Source organism: Plectropomus leopardus, chromosome 12 (genome assembly GCF_026936395.1).
Source record: "Plectropomus leopardus strain MGB_pleo_1.0 chromosome 12, ASM2693639v1, whole genome shotgun sequence".
NCBI classification, from domain to species: domain Eukaryota; kingdom Metazoa; phylum Chordata; class Actinopteri; order Perciformes; family Serranidae; genus Plectropomus; species Plectropomus leopardus.
Window position 1 is genome coordinate 3,411,405 of NC_142187.1, and position 22,378 is coordinate 3,433,782.

General features: G+C 38.7%; 1 protein-coding gene across 2 annotated transcripts in view; it reads left to right on the top strand.

The window, feature by feature from the left end:
* LOC121951855 (sickle tail protein homolog) overlaps positions 1–22,378 on the top strand; it is a 117,594-nt gene that overhangs the window by 14,925 nt on the left and 80,291 nt on the right. For both annotated transcript variants that reach the window (XM_088085019.1, XM_042498341.2), the window contains exon 2: positions 19,619–19,944. In XM_088085019.1, the coding sequence (XP_087941145.1) occupies positions 19,619–19,944 (326 nt within the window). The remainder of the gene's footprint in view (positions 1–19,618; positions 19,945–22,378) is intronic.

The window sequence follows — 22,378 nt, forward strand, 5'->3', positions numbered from 1 at the left end:
GAGCACCATTCCCCAGTTTAAACTTACATTCATACACTGATGGGTGAGGCTACCATACAGGGTGCTACCTCCTCAACACACTAAAACTAGCCTTTTGGGCTATATGGGCCCCAGTATCTTGTGCAGTGACACATGTAGACCACAAAGGCTGCCAACCCTCACACTGGTAGATGCTCTACTGCTGAGCTTCAGCTACCCCCCCCATTATTCTGTACACCAGTTTATACGAGGCAAAAGCAGGGGGCGCCACATCTTATCTCTGTGTGTCATTTTTCTACCTGTGTTGAATGGTGAGGTGTACATTTTAAGCATGACTCTCTTCTTCCTTTGGAAATACACCAAGGTCACACAAACACACACAGACACGTTAATCCACACATATTACCTATAAACTTTCAAATATTTGAAGATCATCACATCCTTTCCATGCTGGTTACCTTTTTTTTTGTGTGTGGAATTAATCTCCTCTTGCTTCCATGCTGGCGATAGCCAAAGCTAAAGGCATTATGTTTTCAGGTTGTCCATATGTGCATATGCCCGGCACGTTCTTGGGAGCATGAAAGCAATGCTTTGAGGGAATTTCTTCAAATTTGGCAAAAAGTGGACTCAGGGATGAACTGATTAGATTTTAGTGGTCAAAGGTCAAGGTCACAGTGACATTGCATGCATCTCATTCTTGTGAAAGCAATATCTCAGGAACACCTTGAGGGAATTTCTTCAGATTTGAGCAGATTAGAATTTTGTGGTCAAACGTCAAAGGTCACTGTGACCTTGCATCTGTCTCATTTTCATGAATGCTGTGACCTTGCATCTGTCTCATTTTCATGAACGCAATATCCGAAGATGGCCTTATTTGGGCAATAAGTTGTGGGCCCACCTTAAAATTGTGACTGTAGAGAGCTTCTGTGCTGCTGGGGGGACGATGTGTGTGAAGCATCCAGGTTTTCAGACATGGATCTGAACTGTAAGTGCAACTTGGCAATGCGAAGAGGCACGCAACCGCGCAGTGGTATATCTAGTTAAGAAGTATGTTTGATCTACTGGTCTTCCCATTACTAGAAGTGGTAAAATGAGAAGTAAATTTAGATGCATATCGATAAGATTGAAAGAAATTAGTGCCCAATAAATTTGCACTCCTACTGCTTAGGTAATGATTAGGAAAACTATGGTTGGGTGTTGTCACCTTACATACTTAGGTTGAGGAAGAGAAACCTGGTTGATCATCATTATGTTATATACTTAACATAAAATGATGTTAAGTATGAGGTACCTTAAAATAACTCCCAAGTTCTCGTGCTTTCACACAGGGCACACACACTAGTCTCCTGGGGGAAAGTTGTGCCTCTTTATGTGGACGTTCACTCTATACAATACCCATCTTTACTCCCATTAGTCTATTGGTCACATGATCGGAGCCTTCCTGATTATGTGGGTTATACACAAATCACTGGCTCATGATTATGTGGGTTATATATGAATTTCGGTACATGACTTGTCATGGATGATAACACTAGTAAGTCAGTTAGGTTTAGTTGGAGTTTTCCTCTTTTCTTACTTTTCCTTTTCTCTTTTTTATAAATGAAGTTACATTATTACATCTCAGACATGCAAATTGTCATGCATTGTATGTGCAATGTAATCTAGCGACATAAGCAACTTGTCACACAGACTTTTGCTTCTTTCTATAGAAAATGCATTATCCTTCCATTACAGGCAGCCTGCTAACCAATAAAGAAGTCAGTGACTTTGAGTGAAGACCAACATTAGCTTTCCTTTTCCAGTGGCCCTCTTATCTAACTTACAAACATGACGAAACATCGTAACCTGCACTTTGTTTATGTGGTGGCTTGTTTAAGAGCTTTTTACTTTAGCCACCAGACCGATCACACTGTCTCTGATTCTGGCTATTTTGGGAAAACTTTCTATGGCTAATTTCTGTTTGTTTTTTGAGCCAGTTTGAGAAAATGTTCTGTCTCAACACTAACTAGTATTTTATGGGGCTTGTTTGCTCGATTGGCTGGAGTCTCACATTAGTTAGCTGTGGTTGCTTCTAGTTGGTCCAGCTGAAGTGTACAAGTTTAGGTTTTTCTTCATTTGTTCCATTTTTTACCTTTATTTATCCAGAAGAACACTTTGCTGAGAACTGTGCTCTATTTATCTGGAAGTTACTGTTTACATTCAACCCCAGTATAATGTGATGGCCACTGAAATATTTAAGGATCAACCCCCTTCTTGTGGTAAGAAGGACTACCTCCTCACATTTTCCCAAACCAGTCACGCTTCAATCTTTTGGCTACTAAATTTTCTCTCCAGCTCGGTGACACGGAATTTTAAACGGCTGATTACGCTGCCTTTCTCTCTATCTGTCTATTCTTTACCACGCCACAATCGGAACTACTTTCTGTTGCTGTGTCTCTGAGTTGGTGATTTGTTCTGACAGCGGCAGTGTGATTTAATCTCAAACGTCTTTCCATCTGTCTTCACATTATTTTGCTATTATTTTGTCTTCCAGTCAAAATCTTGAGTGGTGCGCCTCACTGAGCACTGAGAGCCTTGGGAAGCAGCTGGTCTGTAAACATCTCCAGAGTATATTTTTGATCAGTCAGGATACATGTGGAGCTACTTGTCTCTGCAAGTACTACTCATGACACAGTTAACGGTGATTATTTTTGAGCATGCCACAACCTGGTTATTTGCAAGTACAAATCATGTACCTGAATATGTGTCTGAATAAGGAGAAAGAAGATCACACTCATCCATCACACTCTGGTTCCTGAACAGCAATTAGGGAAAGCTGGGTAAATCAAATGTCCATATGATGTTAAAGGAGTACTGTTAATCTCCAACAGTACAGTAGAGGACTCGCTTCATCTGTTGGCCTGGGGAGTGTGGACAGATTTCCACCAGAGGGTACATGCTACCCAAGGGGTCCAGACACATGCTTATTCATGTCAAGTGTTTACTCACTAAGTGTACTCTGTTTATTTCTCTGTTCAGTTGGGTTTTGAGGCCCGTAGATTTCACAGGAATTCATGCCAAAACTATTTTTTTAGCATGTGTGTGATTATGTGTCTCTGTGGCCCTTCATGCTTACATGCCTCAAAACCTACATTCAGTTCCAATGCAGAAATTAGTGTCCTTTATGAGGCAAGGCAAAAATTAAAGATGAATTTAACTTTAATGCAAGGGGTTAATGAGCTGGGCTGTTGTGATGAATTGGCAGCTGAGCCAGAAGGCAAAGCTTTTGATTTACAGATCCATGTTCCAACCCTAATCTATAGTCATGAGCTTTGGGTAGTGACTGAAAGAATGAAATCAAGGATACAAGCTGATGACATGAGTTTCCTCTGGAGGGTGAGGCCTCAGAGATATGGGTTAGCAGCTCAGACATCCGCAGAGAGTTTAGAGTAGAGCCGCTGCTCCTTTGATTCTAAAGGGGTCAGTTGAGATGGTTTGGGCATCTGACAAGAAGGCCTCATGGGCACCTTCTGAAAGACGTCATTTAGGCATTGTCCAACTGACAGGAGAACCCCAGGCAAACCCAGAACATGCTAGAGGGGTTATTTATCTCATCTGGCCTGTGATGCCTCAGGATACCCCAGAAGGAGCAAGAAAACCTTGCTTGGGAGAGGACATCTGTAGTAGGTCTACTTTGCTCAGCCCGCTTCCCCTATGCGACCCAGATTAGTGGATTAAAATGGATGGATGGCAAGAAGTTAATGGCAGTGCCTGCATTGTCTCATAGGGCCGTGTACTGTTTAAAAAGTTATGATACAACCAGCACCACTGCCCTTAAAGAAATATTAACACCAATAGAGTTCATTCAATGGTGAACTTTTTCAACTCCATCCAACACCCTGCTTAACTTCACCCAACCAGGTTGTGGTTGTGAGAGTCCGCCTGGCTGCACCCACATTGACAGGGCGATCTGTTAGCATCACACCACAAATGTCACCTAACAGTTATTAACAGGTTTAAAAACAGACTTGAGCCATTTTAGTGTTATTGTAAATTTATCGTGACTGCTTAACAACTCGATGTTGGATGTTCCCTGTAGCTGTGTTAGTTTGTGCTAATTGGCCAAATGTTTAATGGATCAGTTGCTGAGAGGACAGTAGCTCCAGCGATGGCAGCAACAGAAGTTTGCTGATCCAGCGGGGCATCGGGATGGTCTGGGATCAGACCTCACAAAAATAATCAAATGCAGGTATTGTTTGACTGGAGATATGTTGATACTACTTGGTACTGCATTATTTCAGTTAGTACCTTAAAGGTATCAAGCACTGATACCCAGCCCAAATCATTCATTGGCTACTCTAATGCAATTACTATGTTTATTCATTCATTGTATCCAGAATTGTTTGCAGCGAGACAGAAGTTCAAAGTGGAAATAGCTTTGCTAGATGTGTTACAGAAAACAACTCTGTTTTTCTTCAGCTTGCTTTATGTTGTCTTCACTCTTAACAATCTATTGGACACCTGTAGGACATAACACAAGCAGCCAAAGTGAACCAGGCACAGTACTTATGGTATCCACTGTTGCAGTGCCTGATCACAGACATGGCTGTTTAGAATGGGATTACTGCCTGGTTTGTGGTATTGCTTCTTGCAGCTTTTATGAGAACCAATCATACAAATTAAAAGACATACAGTATGTCCGAGGAGTCTAAATGACTGTAATACAGTTTAATGCAGAAAATGAAACCAAATAAGCAACTTTCTGCACAAGTCATGCCCACTTATGGTATAATCTGAATGCAAGCACAGATATTAGCTCTGCGTTACACACCCAGTACCTTACCAAACATAGCAGAAGTAGTGTGTCACATTTCTGTCACTATGAAAAACATTTTAACTTTTTTTTTCTTATATAATTCAGAGTATGAATGCTCACAGTGAAATGACAACACAGTTTAAACATGCATGACCTTTATGCACATGGAAGAGAGCATTATTAAATGTAAAGCACGATTGCTTTAACATTCACCAGTGTGACATGACCTACTTTGCTCTTTCAAGTACATTTTTTGTCCCATAGCCCTGTCTTTCTTTCATAAGTCTGTCGTGCCGTTACGAACATATCAGAGGACACAGTTTCATAAAAACAAGCCAACATGCCACATATAATCCACAGTATTGCAACAAGTATTTTGTGTGCACCAAAGCCTCATGTATCTTTTTCCTTTGAGTCTTTGTTGTCCAAAAACAATTAAAAACACATCAGTGTGACACACTGTTGAACTGGGTGACATGATGATAGTCCCCTGCAAATGTACTGCAACTTTTGGGGACATTTGTTGTTGACACGTTTGCTCCTGTTTGAGTTAAATTAACTAAGTATTTTTAATGATAATGAATATATTTGTGAGGTGTTTCAATAGATTTAGGGACCAATAGAATTGGTGTAGTTGGAAAACATTGGGACATGGACTGTTATTCTGTTTATGGGATTTACTGAGAGTTGAAAGAATATAAAGTAATCCCATATTTGTCTTTTTTCAAAGACTCCAACCTGAGATAGCACCAGTGTGTCAGCTGAGCAAATAAGACATCGGCTGGCCCACTGGCTAATTGGATGTTGCCTGGCTAACTAACAGACTGACTGCCTGGCTCTGTCCACGTTGTGAGCCAAATATCATCATAGGCCTTTCAAGCACAGTGAGGAGCTGAGAGAGAGTTACCTCCGGGCCTCCACTGAACTAGATCAATCAGATCTGCTCTGTCAACGAGAGAAAGGGAGAGAGAGAGACAGAGGGAGCGAGAGAGGGAGAAAGAGGTGGGGGTGTGGGGTGAGAAATAGAAACTCATTATCCGTTGTCACCTCAGCTTCTCCCCTCCTTTTCCTGCTCCTTCACCATCTCTATATTTCTTTAAGTCTATGCAGTCATTGGCCAGAGTGTCATGCAACAAGATTACGCACATTTGTATTTCCATGGGAACATTAACATTAACTAATCTGACATGCCTATATACGCAAATAACTTGTTATGAGAGAGAAATGTGCCACATTAATAGACATGTTCCTTCTCCCGGATATGTCATGCACGGGACATCATGTCATTGGGATCAGGACTGGATGGGAGTGAAAAGATGTATTTTGTTCATTTTCAGATGTATTTTGTTCATTTTCAGATGTATTTTGTTCATTTTCAGATGTATTTTGCTCATTTTTAAGTTCATTTTCAGGTTCATACTCATATTTAAGGTTTCTACCAGCATGTTCTCATGTTTTAATGGTCAAAAACATTTTATCCTCACACCGTTTGGGCTGAAACACCTGTATGTACCATCTGTCTGAGGTGCTCTGTTTTTGCGCCTGTCTCTTTAAGCCCTGCTCATGAAAAAGCCAAGTTTGTTCTAAGTGGACAGCATTTCAAGGTCTAACACATCTTAACATCTCTGCATCTCTGCAAGGAAAGCCCCAAAGAAGAAAGCCAGGCTTTTTTGCATAGTGGCCAAAAGTGGAATTACATCGCCCGTGTCCGTCATGTGATGCTTTTGGGCCCAGAAACACTTTTCCCCATAGAGTTACAATGAGCAAGAGACGTCTGTAAATCAGTGGATACATTTTTGCGAGCATCAAAACATCTGTGAAATGACACATTTGGGAAAAAAATGACTCCTTTCACTGTCAAGATTTAATCCATTCAGTTCGACAACATTTGGAAAGTCTAAAAGAGTCACAAAATTAAATTATTTTGATTGCCATTCAAGCTCGTTAAGCGCTAAAAGTCAGTCACTTTGCTTGCAGAAGTTACCTGCTCGAGCACAGTGTGTATGCCCTATGGCCCGGTAACACGGAAGATCTGGATACTTGCATATTGTGGAAGTGGAGCACTATTTGCTCACAGGACTGAATGGGGCCCCGCCTCCATGGTTGTGCATTTTCTTAATGCGTTTTGAAACAGATTATCCTATAGGCCAAACCAGGCCCCCAGGACCCATCCACCACCCCTCTCACCTGTCCTATAGGCGCCCTCACACTCCTTACATTACGTCATTACCAACAGCATTGACATGCTGTGGCATATCATTCAGACATGCATGTTCCATCTGGCCACGTTCTCAACTGATGCTGTCCATCCCTGTATCAGCCTGCTGTGGCAGTTGCCCTCGGGGCTTCCAGTGGTGAATAACACCACAACCAGTTCTGTTTGGCTGCGTTCTCAGCTGATGCCGTCCAGAAGCATATCATGCAGATGCAAAAGTTGCCTTTTGGTGCCAAAAGCATCATCAAAGCGTCAGTATTTGACAGCTTCGGAATGAAAATGAACATCAACATTATAAAAGCCTATAAGATTCAAAATGAGGAAAAGCATAATTGGTCCCCTTTCAATATTTTGTGACAGCATTCTTCATAAACGACAGCTATTTTATAGAACATGTACTTAATCTGTACACTTTGGATTAAAACAAGATCAGGAGTGAAAATTATAGGATTTGGACCGGACATGATTGTCATGACAAGTTACAGGGCGTGATGATCAAAACACCAAATATGTCCCTTGACTAATAAATTGAGGATAAAATCAATTTCTATTTCTGTTATTTTGGATAGCTTGTAGCAGTTTAAGGCTGAGTTTAGTGTCAAGATCTCACTGTTTGACCTTTGCAGCAAAGTCCTGAATGTGACAACATGAGAACTCTGTACTGAGTATATGAAATGATGCGAGAAGAATCAAACAGTGCTGGAGGGATTGTGTTTCTTTGTGAAAGGTCAATGCTGCCCACAAGTGGAAGTAGTGTGAGTTTTGCTGACGAATTTGTATCCTATAGGAAAATGTTTTTGCATGACAATCTGCTGATGCTTTAAACAGAGTATGCAGTTGATTTAAAGAGGTTCTGAAATACACAGATTTATGTAATCGTTTGAGTCCATGGATCTACTCAGCCCTCCTAGACTCAATTGCATCACGTCACTCATCTGTGAAGCACCACATTACCCCCCAAAACAGTATTTTTTTAATGCAGTATTTTTCTCAGTTTGCTTGTCCTAAGAGCAATAGACTAAAATATCTACAGTAACACATAAAGGCAACTTTACACTACATAATGTTAGTCCTGATTTTACACACAGGCAAATTGGTGATGGCGATTGTGTCAATTTTCTTGCTGATTAAATATCATGTATAGGAGTCCAAATCCTGTAGTGTGAAATTAGTCAGGCAAAGCCAATGAGAGCACAAGATACAGAGAGAGGTAACTATTTTTTTAACATTTTATTTTTTCATAACATAGACAACAGAGACAACATTTGACACAGAGGAGATCACAATAAGTTCACATATGATCATATTTTATTGTCTTTTCATGTCCGTCTTTAATACTACTAGGTACCCATTCAATGATTATAGTGCTTGAAACACTCACTAACTTGGCATATATCTCCCACCTTGCTGTTCAGTCTATGGAATAGAGCACAAAAATTATACAAGTATGACAAAACAGTAAAGTTAAAGTAAAGTTCAAAACAAAACAAAACAAAACAAAAGAGAAAGAGACACAAACATTAAAAAAGAGAGTTATGTGATATCCTACAAAAAAGCACACACAGATTCGTATGATTCGTATCCTATGAATTTGTGCCCCGTCATGATGATTCATACTTAATTTCAAGTTACATATTTATCATAAAGTTATGGAGGTACGGTTAAGGAAAGGAAACATGCTTGTGCGTCTTTAGGTTAGCCGTATGAAGTTACTGTGATGAGGTTTAGAAATTATGTACCATCCAACATCCCAACTTGCCTCCTAAGGGAGAGTCTTCTTTTTGACTCCTGTCAACGCTTTAGTCACGTGATCACAGCCTCCCAAAATACATGGCTTATGCACCAATTACTGGCTCATGATTACGTGGGATATGCTCAAGATTTGGTGCATCACTTTTGGTAGTAAAATGTACTTGAGTGCTTGAGGAGAGGCTGCACAGCAAGCTGTGTCAGGAGTTTGCCTCCCTCCTGTTTGTGTTATTAGGCCCAGACTTTATTTGCACAGTCCTCCCCGTGGTGCCAGTAGGGGTTGATGGGAGATTATGGCATGCGGCTGTGAAGCTTCAGTTTAATCCACTCTTACTAAAGTGATGAAATGGAGATGTTCATGTAGGGTAGAAGGCACGCTAAAGAGGGATTTTACGCCTTCAGACATGACATGAAGAAGAGGGATCATATTTTGAGGATTATCAGGGAGGACTGGCCACACTCCTCCATCTCCCCTCAACAGCTCATTTTATTCTGTGGATTAGAATTGATGGGCGGCAGGAAGTAAATAGAAAAATGTTCAAGTTTCAAAACTTTGGGAAAACAGCTCTGCTGTTTCTGATTTATTCATCAAGGTCAGTTTTTAAGGTTCAGTTCATGCCAAAATTTAAAAATACAGATTTTCCTCTTACCTGTTTATCAGTCTATATGTCTTGGTGGGAGTTTTGGTGATATCGGTCTTAGAGATGTTTGCCTTCCCTCCACACAGCAAAATCTGTCTAGTTGATCTTACTTCAAATAATCTTGGAAAGAGATTGCCTTAGAGAAGTAAATATGACCATTTATCTTAATTTATGTTTACTTTATACCCAAGTTTATTCAAAAGTCGGTTAAAATTACTTAAGTTTGTGATGGTGTTGCAACTTAAAAATGACAATTTGAAATGACCTTTTTCTTTTTAAGTGTTTGCAACTTCAGTAAACCAAATTAGGCTGACTTTTCACAAAAAGGATTTTTACAATGATGAAGTCAAGAGATCTGCAAGTAGTATTTTTTGCAAGGCAAATAGTTAACTTGGTTAACTGAAGTTGCTTCAGTTTAAACTTGTCAATTTTAAGTTGCAACTTTACAAAATTAAGTAAATCTAAATTACAGAACTAAATAAATATATCTACATTTTTATGTAAACTAAACAATTAGTTATAAAGCAAACAAAAAAATAACTTATAAAATAATCTACTTATATTTTTAAATCAATTGGTTTCCTAGATTTTTAAAGTCAAATTAACTTATCAGATTTTACATTGCAATATTATGGAATTAGATGGCACTCGTCTTGTGGTGCACAAAAAAAATAAGAATTAAAAGTAAAACTCAATAGTAATGTGCGCTCTTTCCAGAAATTATTACCCGGTTACTCAAGATTATCCACAGCACTTGTTGTGAGCAGTTGCATCTAGGAACTATTTTCTGCAGAAAAAAGCGTGCAAACTTTTTGTTTGTTTTGTTTTTTGTAAGTGGTTAGAATTGGAATTAGAGTTTCCAAATTTAGATTAGCAGACCATACTTGACTTTTATATACCTTTTTAGTTTTTCTTTATTTAACAAAATATTTATATTTTGAACAGAATTTTGTCCCTGTATAATACTTAAATATTCAGTAAAATACTTATCTTTATGGTATTATCTACCTCTGCCTTTCCTACAGAGGCATGCTTTGTCCCCTATATAGGAATGTCAGACAGTGAAATCTGTGGTGTGATGGCTCCAGTCTGAGAGTATATTGACTCCCAATCACGTAGATTATAACCACCAGAGTGATGAATGTGTTTGTGACTATATATTGCTTTTTTTCTTTTTGCTTTGTGATGGTGATTTGAACATGGCCTTACAAAAATCTCTGTTACTTTGAAGCATTGCTAAATTTGTTAAATTGTTGCTAAATTTCTGGGAGCTATCAGTATAGAGATCAGATCTTTTCTTAGACTTTTTGCCATCTGAAAACAAACTGAATGTTTTTTGAGTGTGCACCTTGCTTGCTGCAGCTGGAGGATCCAGCATGGGCATTTTAGCCACGCGCTGTCAGGGGGGTGAGTTTGAGGCAACCAGGAATAGACAACATGCAGACATTTCAAGCTACTGTAATGTCTTAACGGCTATTTTCTGACTTGCCATGAAATGAGGTTCAGACATTCATGTTCCCCTCAGGATGAATCATATTAACTTTGCTCAGGTCAAAATTTTAATGTGTTTTGGTTTATGATCAAGCCACGGCCCACCATTGGTCAATGTTGTTGTGTTGGTGAGCATCTGTTGGCTTACACCATTTGGCATTACTCAACCCTTGTCTGTTAATTAAGCATGCTGAGTCTATGTTTGAGACAGGGGATTGCATCAGTGAATTAAATCATCTATAAAAGCCAAAAAAGTGTTTCCATTGCACTTTTCCGAAATATGTTTTATTCAAATAGCCTGAAGCACCACCTCATGTGACCATAAAAACAAAATTGCGTTAAATGGGAGTTTTTTTTTAAGTGGACGTGTTTTCATTAGACGTATTTTATACTTTAAGCTTCAATTTGTGCGATTTGAAAGTTAATGGAAATTATATATATATATATATATATATATATATATATATATATATATATATATATATATATATATACTATTGGCGCAGCTTGTAACCAGGTCTCTCCTGTTATAGTGTCTTTGGTTTGACACAGAAAGGTGGCTCACTCAATAAAATGCCACCTACTCATTTTTTATTAATTATTTTATTAATTGTTCCTTTGAAACTTTGATTCTTGATACAGTTCAAGCTGCAGGTCTGTGTGTGTGTTTTTTATTATCTAAATAATTTCATTAATTGGCAGTTGATGAATACAATAATAATGTAAATCTAACTACCCGCTATCATAGTCTCCCTAATTACACACTAGGTCTGTCTGGTTATGACCACTACAAATCCATTGTCCACATGTTCACGTTCAAGCTTTATTTATACTCGAGAGATCACTGAGGGGCGACCCCCATTTACAACGACATCAAGTCAATAACACATACAAAGAGCATGCGGGGGCCGCTGCATCCTGCCAGTGTGTTGTTATGATATTGTACAATAACTCCCCTCCTAACGTAGAAAAGGAAGCAAGAGGAGGTCTGGAAAAAGTGAGACTAGCCCTCCATGCTTCCTCAGGAACACACACAAACACACACTGACACACACACACACAGACTCCCTATTTGAACTTTCTCAGTGCATTGCCCTGAGCAGTGTGAGCTCTGTCACTGCAGCTGTGTTGCACTGAGACATCAGAGTGTGAACAGACAGGAGTGGATTAGCTGACCGTGCTGCAGCTGGAACAAACACTGTAGGTAACCTTTAAGAATTGTATTCAATTGTCAATGTCTAAGATCGCGTTTTTTAAAATTTCTTATCTAATTTAAATATCCGAAGAGTCTTAATGTCAAAAACAGGGATTTGAGGCAGGTTTCCACTGACCCTCAAATTGCCGAATTTGGAGTTAAGTGATGTTATCAAATTAGATTTTATCACATTTATACTTATTACCACATGTATCATGATATTCAATATATATATTATGTTGACACTGTTAATTCTTGCTGATAAAAGATTCAATTTAATAGTAACAATATCTAATGCCAGTGGTGGGTCTTGCTGTAAGCGAGGGGGTCGTGATAATTACATAGAATTATTATTATTAATCTTACAAAAATGTATTATTATCTTTTTCTTTATATATTTTTATTGTTTGTTAACTAAGTTGTTTATTAGTGGTAGTTTCGCATAGGCATTAAGAGCTATATTAAGAAGTTATTACTATATTACTATACTATATAATTATCAGTAGTAGTATTATACTGTCATTATTATCATTATTATTTATATTAATATATTTCTGAATATATTACCATTGTTTGTGATGTTGTTTATTTGTGGTGGTTTCTCATCAGCATTTGCTCTTAATAACAATAATTATTATTTATTTATTTATCTATTCATTCATACATTTGTAGGGGTGGGTGGGGGGCACCAGGGGAAGCTTGCCCAGAGGTGCCGAAATTGTTAGGTTTGGCACTGACTAAGCCCTGCTTGTGTCCTGTGAAACACTGTTGATTGTTATTGACAACTTGTTAGCAAAGTGATGCCTATTTACACACTCAGCAATAATATCATTGACTTGAATTCTTGTTTGTGTCCACCTGATGATTATAAGTCCAATATTCACTTTCACTTTAGCTCTGTTTTGGTCTCCATCAACTCAAAATTTCTCTATTTTCCTTCTAAATGTTCAACTTTATTTACATGTGCATCTGCAACTGTGCCTGCAGTTTAGGTAACAATTTCCAACTAACCTATTTGTTTTAATCAATACAAAAAATATTTATTTTAATTATTTACCTTAGTTTGCACCACCAGTGCCTCATCCAAACAGAGAGAAATGGTACTATACCATTCCTTAAATGTTTGTGACTAATTTACCATTAAGTTCAGTTCAGCTTACACCTCATTAAATAGAGAATCCAGTGAGAGAAAGAGTATAAGAGTCATGTTAGAAGAATGGTTTTCAGCCTCGGTCTCTGTGTCAGGTCGGACCCCATGGATTAAGGTTATGTTGTGGGCTGTGTGTCAGTGATGAAAGGGGGCTGTGGGAGTGTTTCACACAGAGGACAGCGGTGTTAGGAAATGCAATGAATCCCAATGACTTAAAATGAAGCTATGTGTCGGTGTTAACCTAAGCAGGGAATATGGTTTTTATGCTTCCAGTGATGATGCTTACCAAATATTAGTGCAGGACCCAAAAATAGCTTGCAGACTTTGGTAAAATAACGGAAGTTCATCCTGCAGTAATTCCTGCCATGATCCAACACTTCCAGCTCCATCAAAAAGAATTAGAGGCTGGTCGGTTTAAATGTTTAAATGTTGTAAAAGTAGTCATATGATGGGAACATCTGAAGTCTGGGAAGGTGTGTGACCCCTGTGTGCACAGATGCAGGCCACCAGAAGTGTATTATTGTGCAGACTTTACACCACTGATATTCAACTTGTGGCCCACAAGCCAAACCTGGTCCACAAAAGGGTGTTGGATGACCCCCAACCCTACATTTACTGTCCTATAAAAATCTTAAACATGTTCTTAAGGCTTATAAACATGTATGCTGGGACTGCACCCTGGTCTCCTGTCATTTTGCAAAAGTGGCCCCTAAGCAAAGCATATTGAGTATCCCAGCTTTACACACTACAAGTCTCTGGCTGTGCATGCACTAAAAAAAGCAAACTTCATGTAGGCAGGTGTGCTGTTGACAGAGAAAGACAAGAAAGTTGTCCATAGTGTGCCCTTCCTTTTATCCCAGTCACATATGCACATATGTCACCAGCTGCTTCCTTTTTTTTTCATCGTCAGAGCTTGACCTTCAAAGAGCCCCCCAGTGCTGCACTTCTGTTAGTTTGCAAAACATGTGACACACCAAACAGCAGACTGACAGGGACCCAGTCTGACATTATAAATCCTCACTGAAGACGCAGAGATGATGTTATGTTGGAACAGAAAAAAATGTGGAGCGTTATATTGCTGCAACATTTAATTTCATTGCATGTGACCTATTGCAGCAGAAGTTGGCAAATTGTAACATGACTGAATATCTGCTTTCTTGTATTTTTCTTACAGTATTTTACAGAGTGGACAAAACAATACTGCAGTAATTTAGTGTTGCAAGTCCATATAGTTGGGGGACTACAAGTTGGGGTCTAAGCCTAAATGCCATCATCACTGTTATATCTGCTATGATTATGTCATTAGCGTTATCTCTGTCCATGTGGGGGCCTCTACACCCATTTCCAGTTCTGTGGTGCATGATGTCTATTGGAATGGTTTATGACAAAGGCCACAGTGAAACATCCTGATTGACAACAAACTACCAATTTTATGCATTACAGTCGCACAATTATTAGGACTGAGGACTGAGACAAGGACAGAGACAGTTAGGACTGAGTGGCACTCTTCAAGTGTGTCTAGTAAGAAAGAGAAACAGACAGAGAGAGGGGAAGAGATGGTGGAAGGTGGGCTATTGCATGCAATGTTTCTGTGGGGCTAAGTATTTATAACTTACACAGAGTGCTGCTTTATGCTGCTTTTTTTTTACCCATAATATTTATATAATTTTACCAGCGAATTTAAAATCTATATATATGGACTTTTGATCCATCACATCTGATGAATCTATGTACAATTCTTCCATAACCCCAATTCCAATGAAGTTGGGACGTTGTGTAAAACGTAAATAAAAACAGAATACAATGACAAGCAAATCTTTTTCAACCTATGTTCAATTGAATACACTACAAAGACAAGGTACTTAATGTTCAAACTGATAAACTTGTTTTCTTGCAAATATTCACTCATTTTGAATTTGATGCCTGCAACACATTCCAAAAAATGTAAAAACCGACATCATTCTGCAAAGGATATTATCACGTGATCTCAGAAACACGTCAGAAAACCATTGTCAGTTAACACAGTTCGTCACAACATCTACAAGTGCAAGTTCTCTACCAAAACTCTACCATGCAAAGCAAAAGCCATATATCAACAACACCCAGAAATGCCGCCTGCTTCTCTGGGCCCAAGCTCATCATATTTCATTTAAATAAAATGAAATATGAAAGTGGGATTCCAATAAAAGAAATACTGCTTTTAAATTATTGTTATTGAACCATAACTAATCTTATTACAGCTAAGCTGTGGCCAACACTGATGGCAGTGATTATTATTTGTATGGTCATATAGACAGACAGCTTTTTTTTTTCTTTTCTTTTGCCTCTACACAAAATAAGCTACTACAACCCTTCAGCTATGTTAAAAAGGCATTTTCCATCTAACCAGTGACGGACTGTGTCCTCATTACAGGCAGCAAAGCTCCAGGAAAACTCCAAATGTCAGGATGATGAAACTGTGTGTGTGTGTGAGAGAGTGGAGCCCATGTATATCTGTACTCCATAAGAAATTTCAAATATATATTTCTACTCCTGAAGTACTGTAAAACTTCAAATATAAGCCTAGTCCCAATTAGACACCCAGTCCCTTTTACTAGACTGCTATGCCTACACGTTTTGACAAATTAATTAGAGGCTCAATTAGAGGCTCAGTTGTAATGCAGTTAATTTTTTATAGAAGTTCTTTAGATGTATAAAACCGGGTTGTTGGCTACCAGTTACAGATAATGTTAGTAAATTGCTTAGATTTCGCATACAAATATAAATGTTTAAACTTTTGTCAGTATGGACATAATACACACGTTAACTTGGTAATATTCTCTATACTTCAATTATTCAGTTCGTTTTACTGAAACCATTAGCACCAAAGAAGAAGTGATACTGGCAAAGTAAATGAGAGATGCAAAAAAGAGGTTTAATGAAACAACTTGATTGTATTTTTGCCTTTGCTGAGTAACAGTGTAATGTGAAAGGAATTAAAAGCCTGTCCCATATAGATGCCTATCCCAAATATAAGCCTGTTGAGTTCAGTGGTTTAAGCAAATAATAGCTCGTACTAGTAATTGAAGATTGTAGTTATCAGCTTTTCAGTTTAGCAACTGCCATGGACTACCCAGTCAGTAGGCATGTTTCCATTATTTGCACAAAAATTAAGACATATTTTCAAAAAATTGATAAAAAAGAATTGCAAGATGACTGCATTTCTACTGAATGATGTTCTTTGACTTCTCTGACGATTACATTCCAAGAAGCATGGTGATGGATGTTCAAAACATTAGCAGCTTTATTTCTATTGCAACCACCGCACTAGCCATCATTATTTCCAATCCAAGGCCACGTAGATGTGTTATGGAGTCATAATGGAAAGGCAAGCTATTGTCATTTTTTATTCTCCATTAATTCTGTCATTTCCCACAATGTATTGTAACATCATGTCAATTTCCATAGCATTATTTTTTTGTTTTTGTTTTTGTAAATATATAGAATATTTTTTGGACTATTAAAAGAAGAGGGGTACAGTTACACCCCTGCCTCTGAACCAACAAACCCAACACCTATCTGCCACTTTTATTAGATCCAATCATCTTGACTTAATGTAATCATAGCCAGTAAACTGCTAAATGCAAACTTTGGGACATCAGAGGAACATGAAGTAAAAATCCTTCACTTTGACGCTGAATAATAAGCTGATTTTATCCTATTATTTGTGCGGCTCAGTAGCTGTGTGATGTTGTTAATGTGCATCAGTGTGTGGATAACTGCTGTAATAATGAAGGAACAATATGCAGCTCTGCGGACGGTGAGAACAACAGATTCAGGAGAGCTAAAAATAAAAAAACAACACAGCGTTCATTCATCTTCACAAAGCACTCGTCCACACACAGCTGGAGAGGGATTGTCACTGAAATGTATACAGTGTGAGCATGGAATTACAAGAGTTTATCTGAAGCCTGATTAATACTGCTCTCACCAGGTGTCCATATTTGATCACACTTAAAGTGAGTAAGAGGACAGGAAGTAGAGTGATGGGATTTAAATTTCAAATAAAATCTCCCAGCTCAGTTGGCTTGATTTCTCTCAAAAACATGGGGAAATGGCAGTAAGCAATTTAGGAAGAAATTATTGAAAAAAATTGCACCAACAATCTTAAAAAAACAACCTAAAAATCTGAAGAAAAGCAAAAGCTAAGGAAAAAAAGAGAGCACAAACAAACATGGAAATGACCTGAAAAAAAAGTCCTTTAATAATAATAAAATTTCTGTAAAACCATTAAATGTATAATTGTGACAATTATAAATATAGTTTTTTATTTATTTACATTTTTCACTAAAAAACACTTTTCTAAAGAAACTGATTTCTTGCAATTTGCGGAATAGATCTGTTACTCAGTGACATTTTTTTCCCCATGTTTTCAAATTTTGAAAGTTACTAAGTACTTGTGAAGTTGTCTAAAGCAGCACGAGAAAAATGATGTCAATCCAGGTTTCAAAGGGTTGACTCACTTAACAGCAGCAGTTAGATACTTCATAGTTAACGCAGACTCTTGCGGTTACTGCCAGTTTGTGTTCCACAGTGTATTTTTGCTGAATGAGGCTGTAAAATATGAGAGGAACTGCAAAGCTGGTGATAATTCTTGGTGGGTTTTTGAGGCACTGTAGTCCACTTTAATCCCGCACACACACAAGCAATCATCACACCTCTATCCCACTCACTAGCAGCAGTGGCTGATGGCGCTGAGCTGAGTGTGTGGTTGGTTCAATGTAAATGCCACTGATGCAGCTCTAACTGCTGCTCTGTCTGCTGGGACTGATGCTGTCTGCAGAGCTGTGTGGCATTTCACACGCTCAGACCTGCAGGCTCCAGCATACACTGTAAAAAATGAATTCACAGCAGAGGTGATACAGCAGCCGTGCAGAGACTCTGCACAAGTGATTGTCTGTCCAAACCACTCTAACTCCCACCTCAAACACAGACTGGATGCCAACTGCTGTTATTTAGAAGTAAGCAAGCATTGTCTTCTGGCTCTGTGACGGTTTTATTTTGGTTTACAGTCTGTATATTGTTAGTTTGGATTTGTCGGTGAGCTTCCTAATCTCCTCTCAGCAGCAGCAGAAGGAGCTGAGACAAGCTGTGGACAGGAAATACGACTAAAACTCGTCAGGCTGTTCAATGGACATCTAATTTCCAAAGGTTACGTAATAACAGCCATGCAAGAATTAATACCACTGTGCTTTTTGAATTAGTTAGTTAATATCTAGGCCATATTTATTCATTTTTCACGTCACCTTTTACAAATTTATCGCAATTTGCAGGAAGTTCAAGTTGCTCAGTCCCCCCTTTTCATTTTGTCAAAAGAAATAAAACCACTTTGCAGTCACAGCAGCCCCATATATGTTTGTACAAGGTCAGGACATTTAAAGGACGTTTCTGGGATTTAAGGACATTTCTAGGATTTCAGGACATTTCTTAAATTTGAGGACTTTTCTAGGATTTTAGGATGTTTCTCAGATTTAAGAACATTTGTAGTATTTTATGACATTTTTCAGATTGTAGGATATTTCTAGGATGTAGGATATTTGTAGGATTTAAGGTTCTTTCCAGGATCTTAGGACATTTCTAAGATTTTAGCATGTTTCTAGGACTTTAGGGCGTTTCTCAGATTTTAGGACATTTCTATGATTTTAGCACGTTTCTAGGCTTTTACAACATTTCTAGTAGTTTGGGACATTTCTAGGATTTGGGACATGTCTTTGATGATTTAGCTAGGACCTCTGTCAGGAGCCATGGAGGATCCTCCACTGGCACTTTTTTTTGATATACAAGCTCTGTTTGATGCTGTTTTATGCACTCTGGCACCTTATGCATAGTAAAAGTACAAAACAATTCCCAGTGTGAATCAATTTGTTTTTATTGGGAATTAGAAAATGGTTTGGGGGCACCTGGTACCATACTGGAGGTCAGATTTGGCCCACAAGCTGTAAGTTGTGTGCATAAAGAAAAGTACAAACGAGATTGTTTATTACAAAAACTCATGCGGGAAGATCCACCCAGTCTCCTTAACTGAGGTCAGTTCTAGGCCCCAAATGTCCTCAAACCCTAAAACAAACAAACAAACAAAAAATGCTTGTGTAGCTTTGGATAAAATCATGAGACATTTCAGCATAAAGTCCTAAACAATAACCCATATTACCAACCAACATTCACCCCTATTCAAAGACATCTAGAACAGGGCCTGGTCAAATGTGAACATTTTGATATGTAGCCATAAATTTGATCCTGTCTTTGTTTTGTCCTCTCTGCTCTTCTGTCTTTTCTTTTTCTGCTTTACACTTTCTTATCTTTCATCTATTTGGTTTCTCATCTTTTCTCCTCACACCTTTCCTCTTTCATCTGTCCCCCTCAGATCCAGGAGCCTCCCTGTCCAGAGGCTCATCTTCAGCGGACAGCAGTGCTGACCGTCTACTGCAGAAGAAACCGCACACCAACAGCAGCCTGCTGTGTAACCCGGACTTCTCCTCCTGCTCCTCGGCCCCTCGCTCCCCCAGCACCTTACCTCGCAGCTTCGTCACCTCCGCTCGAGCCAGCAGCCGAGACAGCCAGCTGGACAGCCTGATGATGCAGCACTCAGAGGTGGAGAGGAAGAAGGAGGTGTTCCTGGACCATCTGAGGCAGAAGTATCCCCACCATGCTGCCATCATCATGGGACACCAGGAGCGCATGAGGGAGCAGGTGAGAACTAAAGAGCTTTAGCTGCCTGTGTTAACAAAAAGATTGTGCTGCTGCCCCCTGTTGATTTCACACTGAATCCAGACCTTTATCAGCCTTACTCACCTTAAAGGGAAAGCACTGCTCTCTGTGAAACTTCCATTGTTTTTGTTTTTTTATATAAAGAAGCTTCAAATCCAACATTATTTTTTTCCACTCAAAAAGTGAAACTGTGTGCCAAGATGACAGCCTTGCAGGTTTTGGGGGAGTATGGGCACTTAACCCTTTAAAACCTGAGCAAATTTTATTTTATTTTTTTAAGAATGGGGAGAAGGCAATGAGCAACTTGGAAAATCTGTGAAAAATCACCCGGAGTAACTTTTACAATTATTTACCGATATAAATGCAAAAAAATACATCCACATAACATTTTATGTGCTTAATACAAGGCGTAAATTCATAGTTATCGATACAACTGATATATGCCTTGAAAAATGATTTGAGATCAATACAAGTCACACTAGAAGGATGACTTGCTGTTTACCTATCAATGTAATACTTCTTTAACCCTTTTAGCCCTTGATTTCTTTCAAAAACATTAGAAGGCGGCAATGAGGAACTTAACAAGACATGGCTCAAAAATGAGCAAGAAATACATAAAAGGTTTTAAGAAAATTACCTTGAAAAAAGCATATTAAAAATAAAAAAAAAGAAAAATGCATATGGCTCCAAGAAAGTGCTTAAAATATAAAAAGGATTATGGATAAAGTTTTCTGAAAAAATATCCCTAAAAAAAATAAAACACTAATCTCTACACAGCCAAGTCATGTTCTTATCACCTTTTACTTTTTTGCAGGGCACTTCATGCTAAGTTGCTACTTTTCCATGTTTTCAAAAGAAATCAAACTAATTTTCTCAGGTCCCAGTGGTTGAAATGCTTCTGAAAGGCATCTGAACACAGCACAACAACACTGATTTCGATCCACATTCCAAAGGGTTAAGTTTAGGCAACAAAAGTACGTAGTAAGGTTCAGAAGATTGAGTAGATTCATTGTGAGAGCTCAGTAAGGGAAGGTGGAGCAGAGAAAAGGTGGAGGCTGGCTGAGACAGAGGGATAGCAGTGAGAGACACTTGGTTGGACTGATGGACAAGAGTCAAGTGGTGTGGACAGGCTGAGGTTGCATGGAGGGAGCGGAGAGGCGAGCAGGCAGGCAGGCAGGAACAGGTGAGGTGAACGAGGGAGGGAGCGTGCCAGCAAGGACGCCACGCCCACTGCAACACAGAGACACAACAGACATAGGCAGGGAGGTGCAAAAAGAGGAGAAGTCCAAGTTTCATATTGCGTAATATCTGTGTACAACACGTGCTCTGTAAAATCTGCATCATCATTCTTATTAACTGTCAGTTTGTTTAATGATTCATTCATAACCTTAACATTGAAACTGACTCTACACAGTGCCTCACAATGCTGGATGACATTAAACCATCACCCTCAAATGTTATTTTAAAAAAAAAAAGATAATATTCATCACTCATTACACAATTTAATATAATTATGCCTCTGTGCCCAAGATAGAAGTGACCGGAGGTGTTATGTTTTCGGGTTCCATTCCATCCATCCATCCCATTCTATGAATGCAATATCTCAAAAATGAAAGGGAATGTCTTCAAATTTGGCAGAAGCATTCAATTGGATTCAGCAATGAGCTGATTAGAATTTGGTGATTAAAGGTCAAAGTTAAAGGTCATGGTGACCACTTATGCCATGTTCCATTGTACTCTGAACTCAAAAACAACAAAAACAACCTCCAACTCGAAAAAGTGCGATGAAATAGCCATCAAAATCAGGATTCCAAATTAGAAACTCGGGCAAGATCCATGTAGACTGAGTCAGTCAAATTGACGTCGCAGCAACATGGCGGCAAACACGGTGAATGATATGCAGAATTACCTGTTATGTAGTGTTTGTGTTGTGAAACGTGCTATTATAACTTTGTAGTCCTGCGGGCATCCGTGTTTTCCCGAGCAGATGCATTGGAACGCATTGGTAAGTGATCGGAAGTGATCGGACTGATTGTAAGCTGGAAAAACTGACACAGAATTAACTGTGACTTCCGACTTATGATACAACGCAGGATTACAACATGTTTTTGGACAAAAATCTAGAATTCATATGCTAATTAAGACAGAAAAGAAAGAAAAGAGCACTTTGCGGCTTGCAAAAATAATAACACAAAGTTAAATTGCCTGTCTCAGCTCACACTGTTGGCTAGTCTGAAGTGTGTGTAAGATGCACACATTGTGCATTCTTCCTTTATATGTACCAGTTACTACTTTATCTATACCAGTTACCACTTTATCTATACCAGTTACCACTTTATCTATACCAGGTTGTGTATGCATGCATGTGGTCCCTGATGTATAAATGACTTAAGAAAAAATCCAAACCTATCCCTCA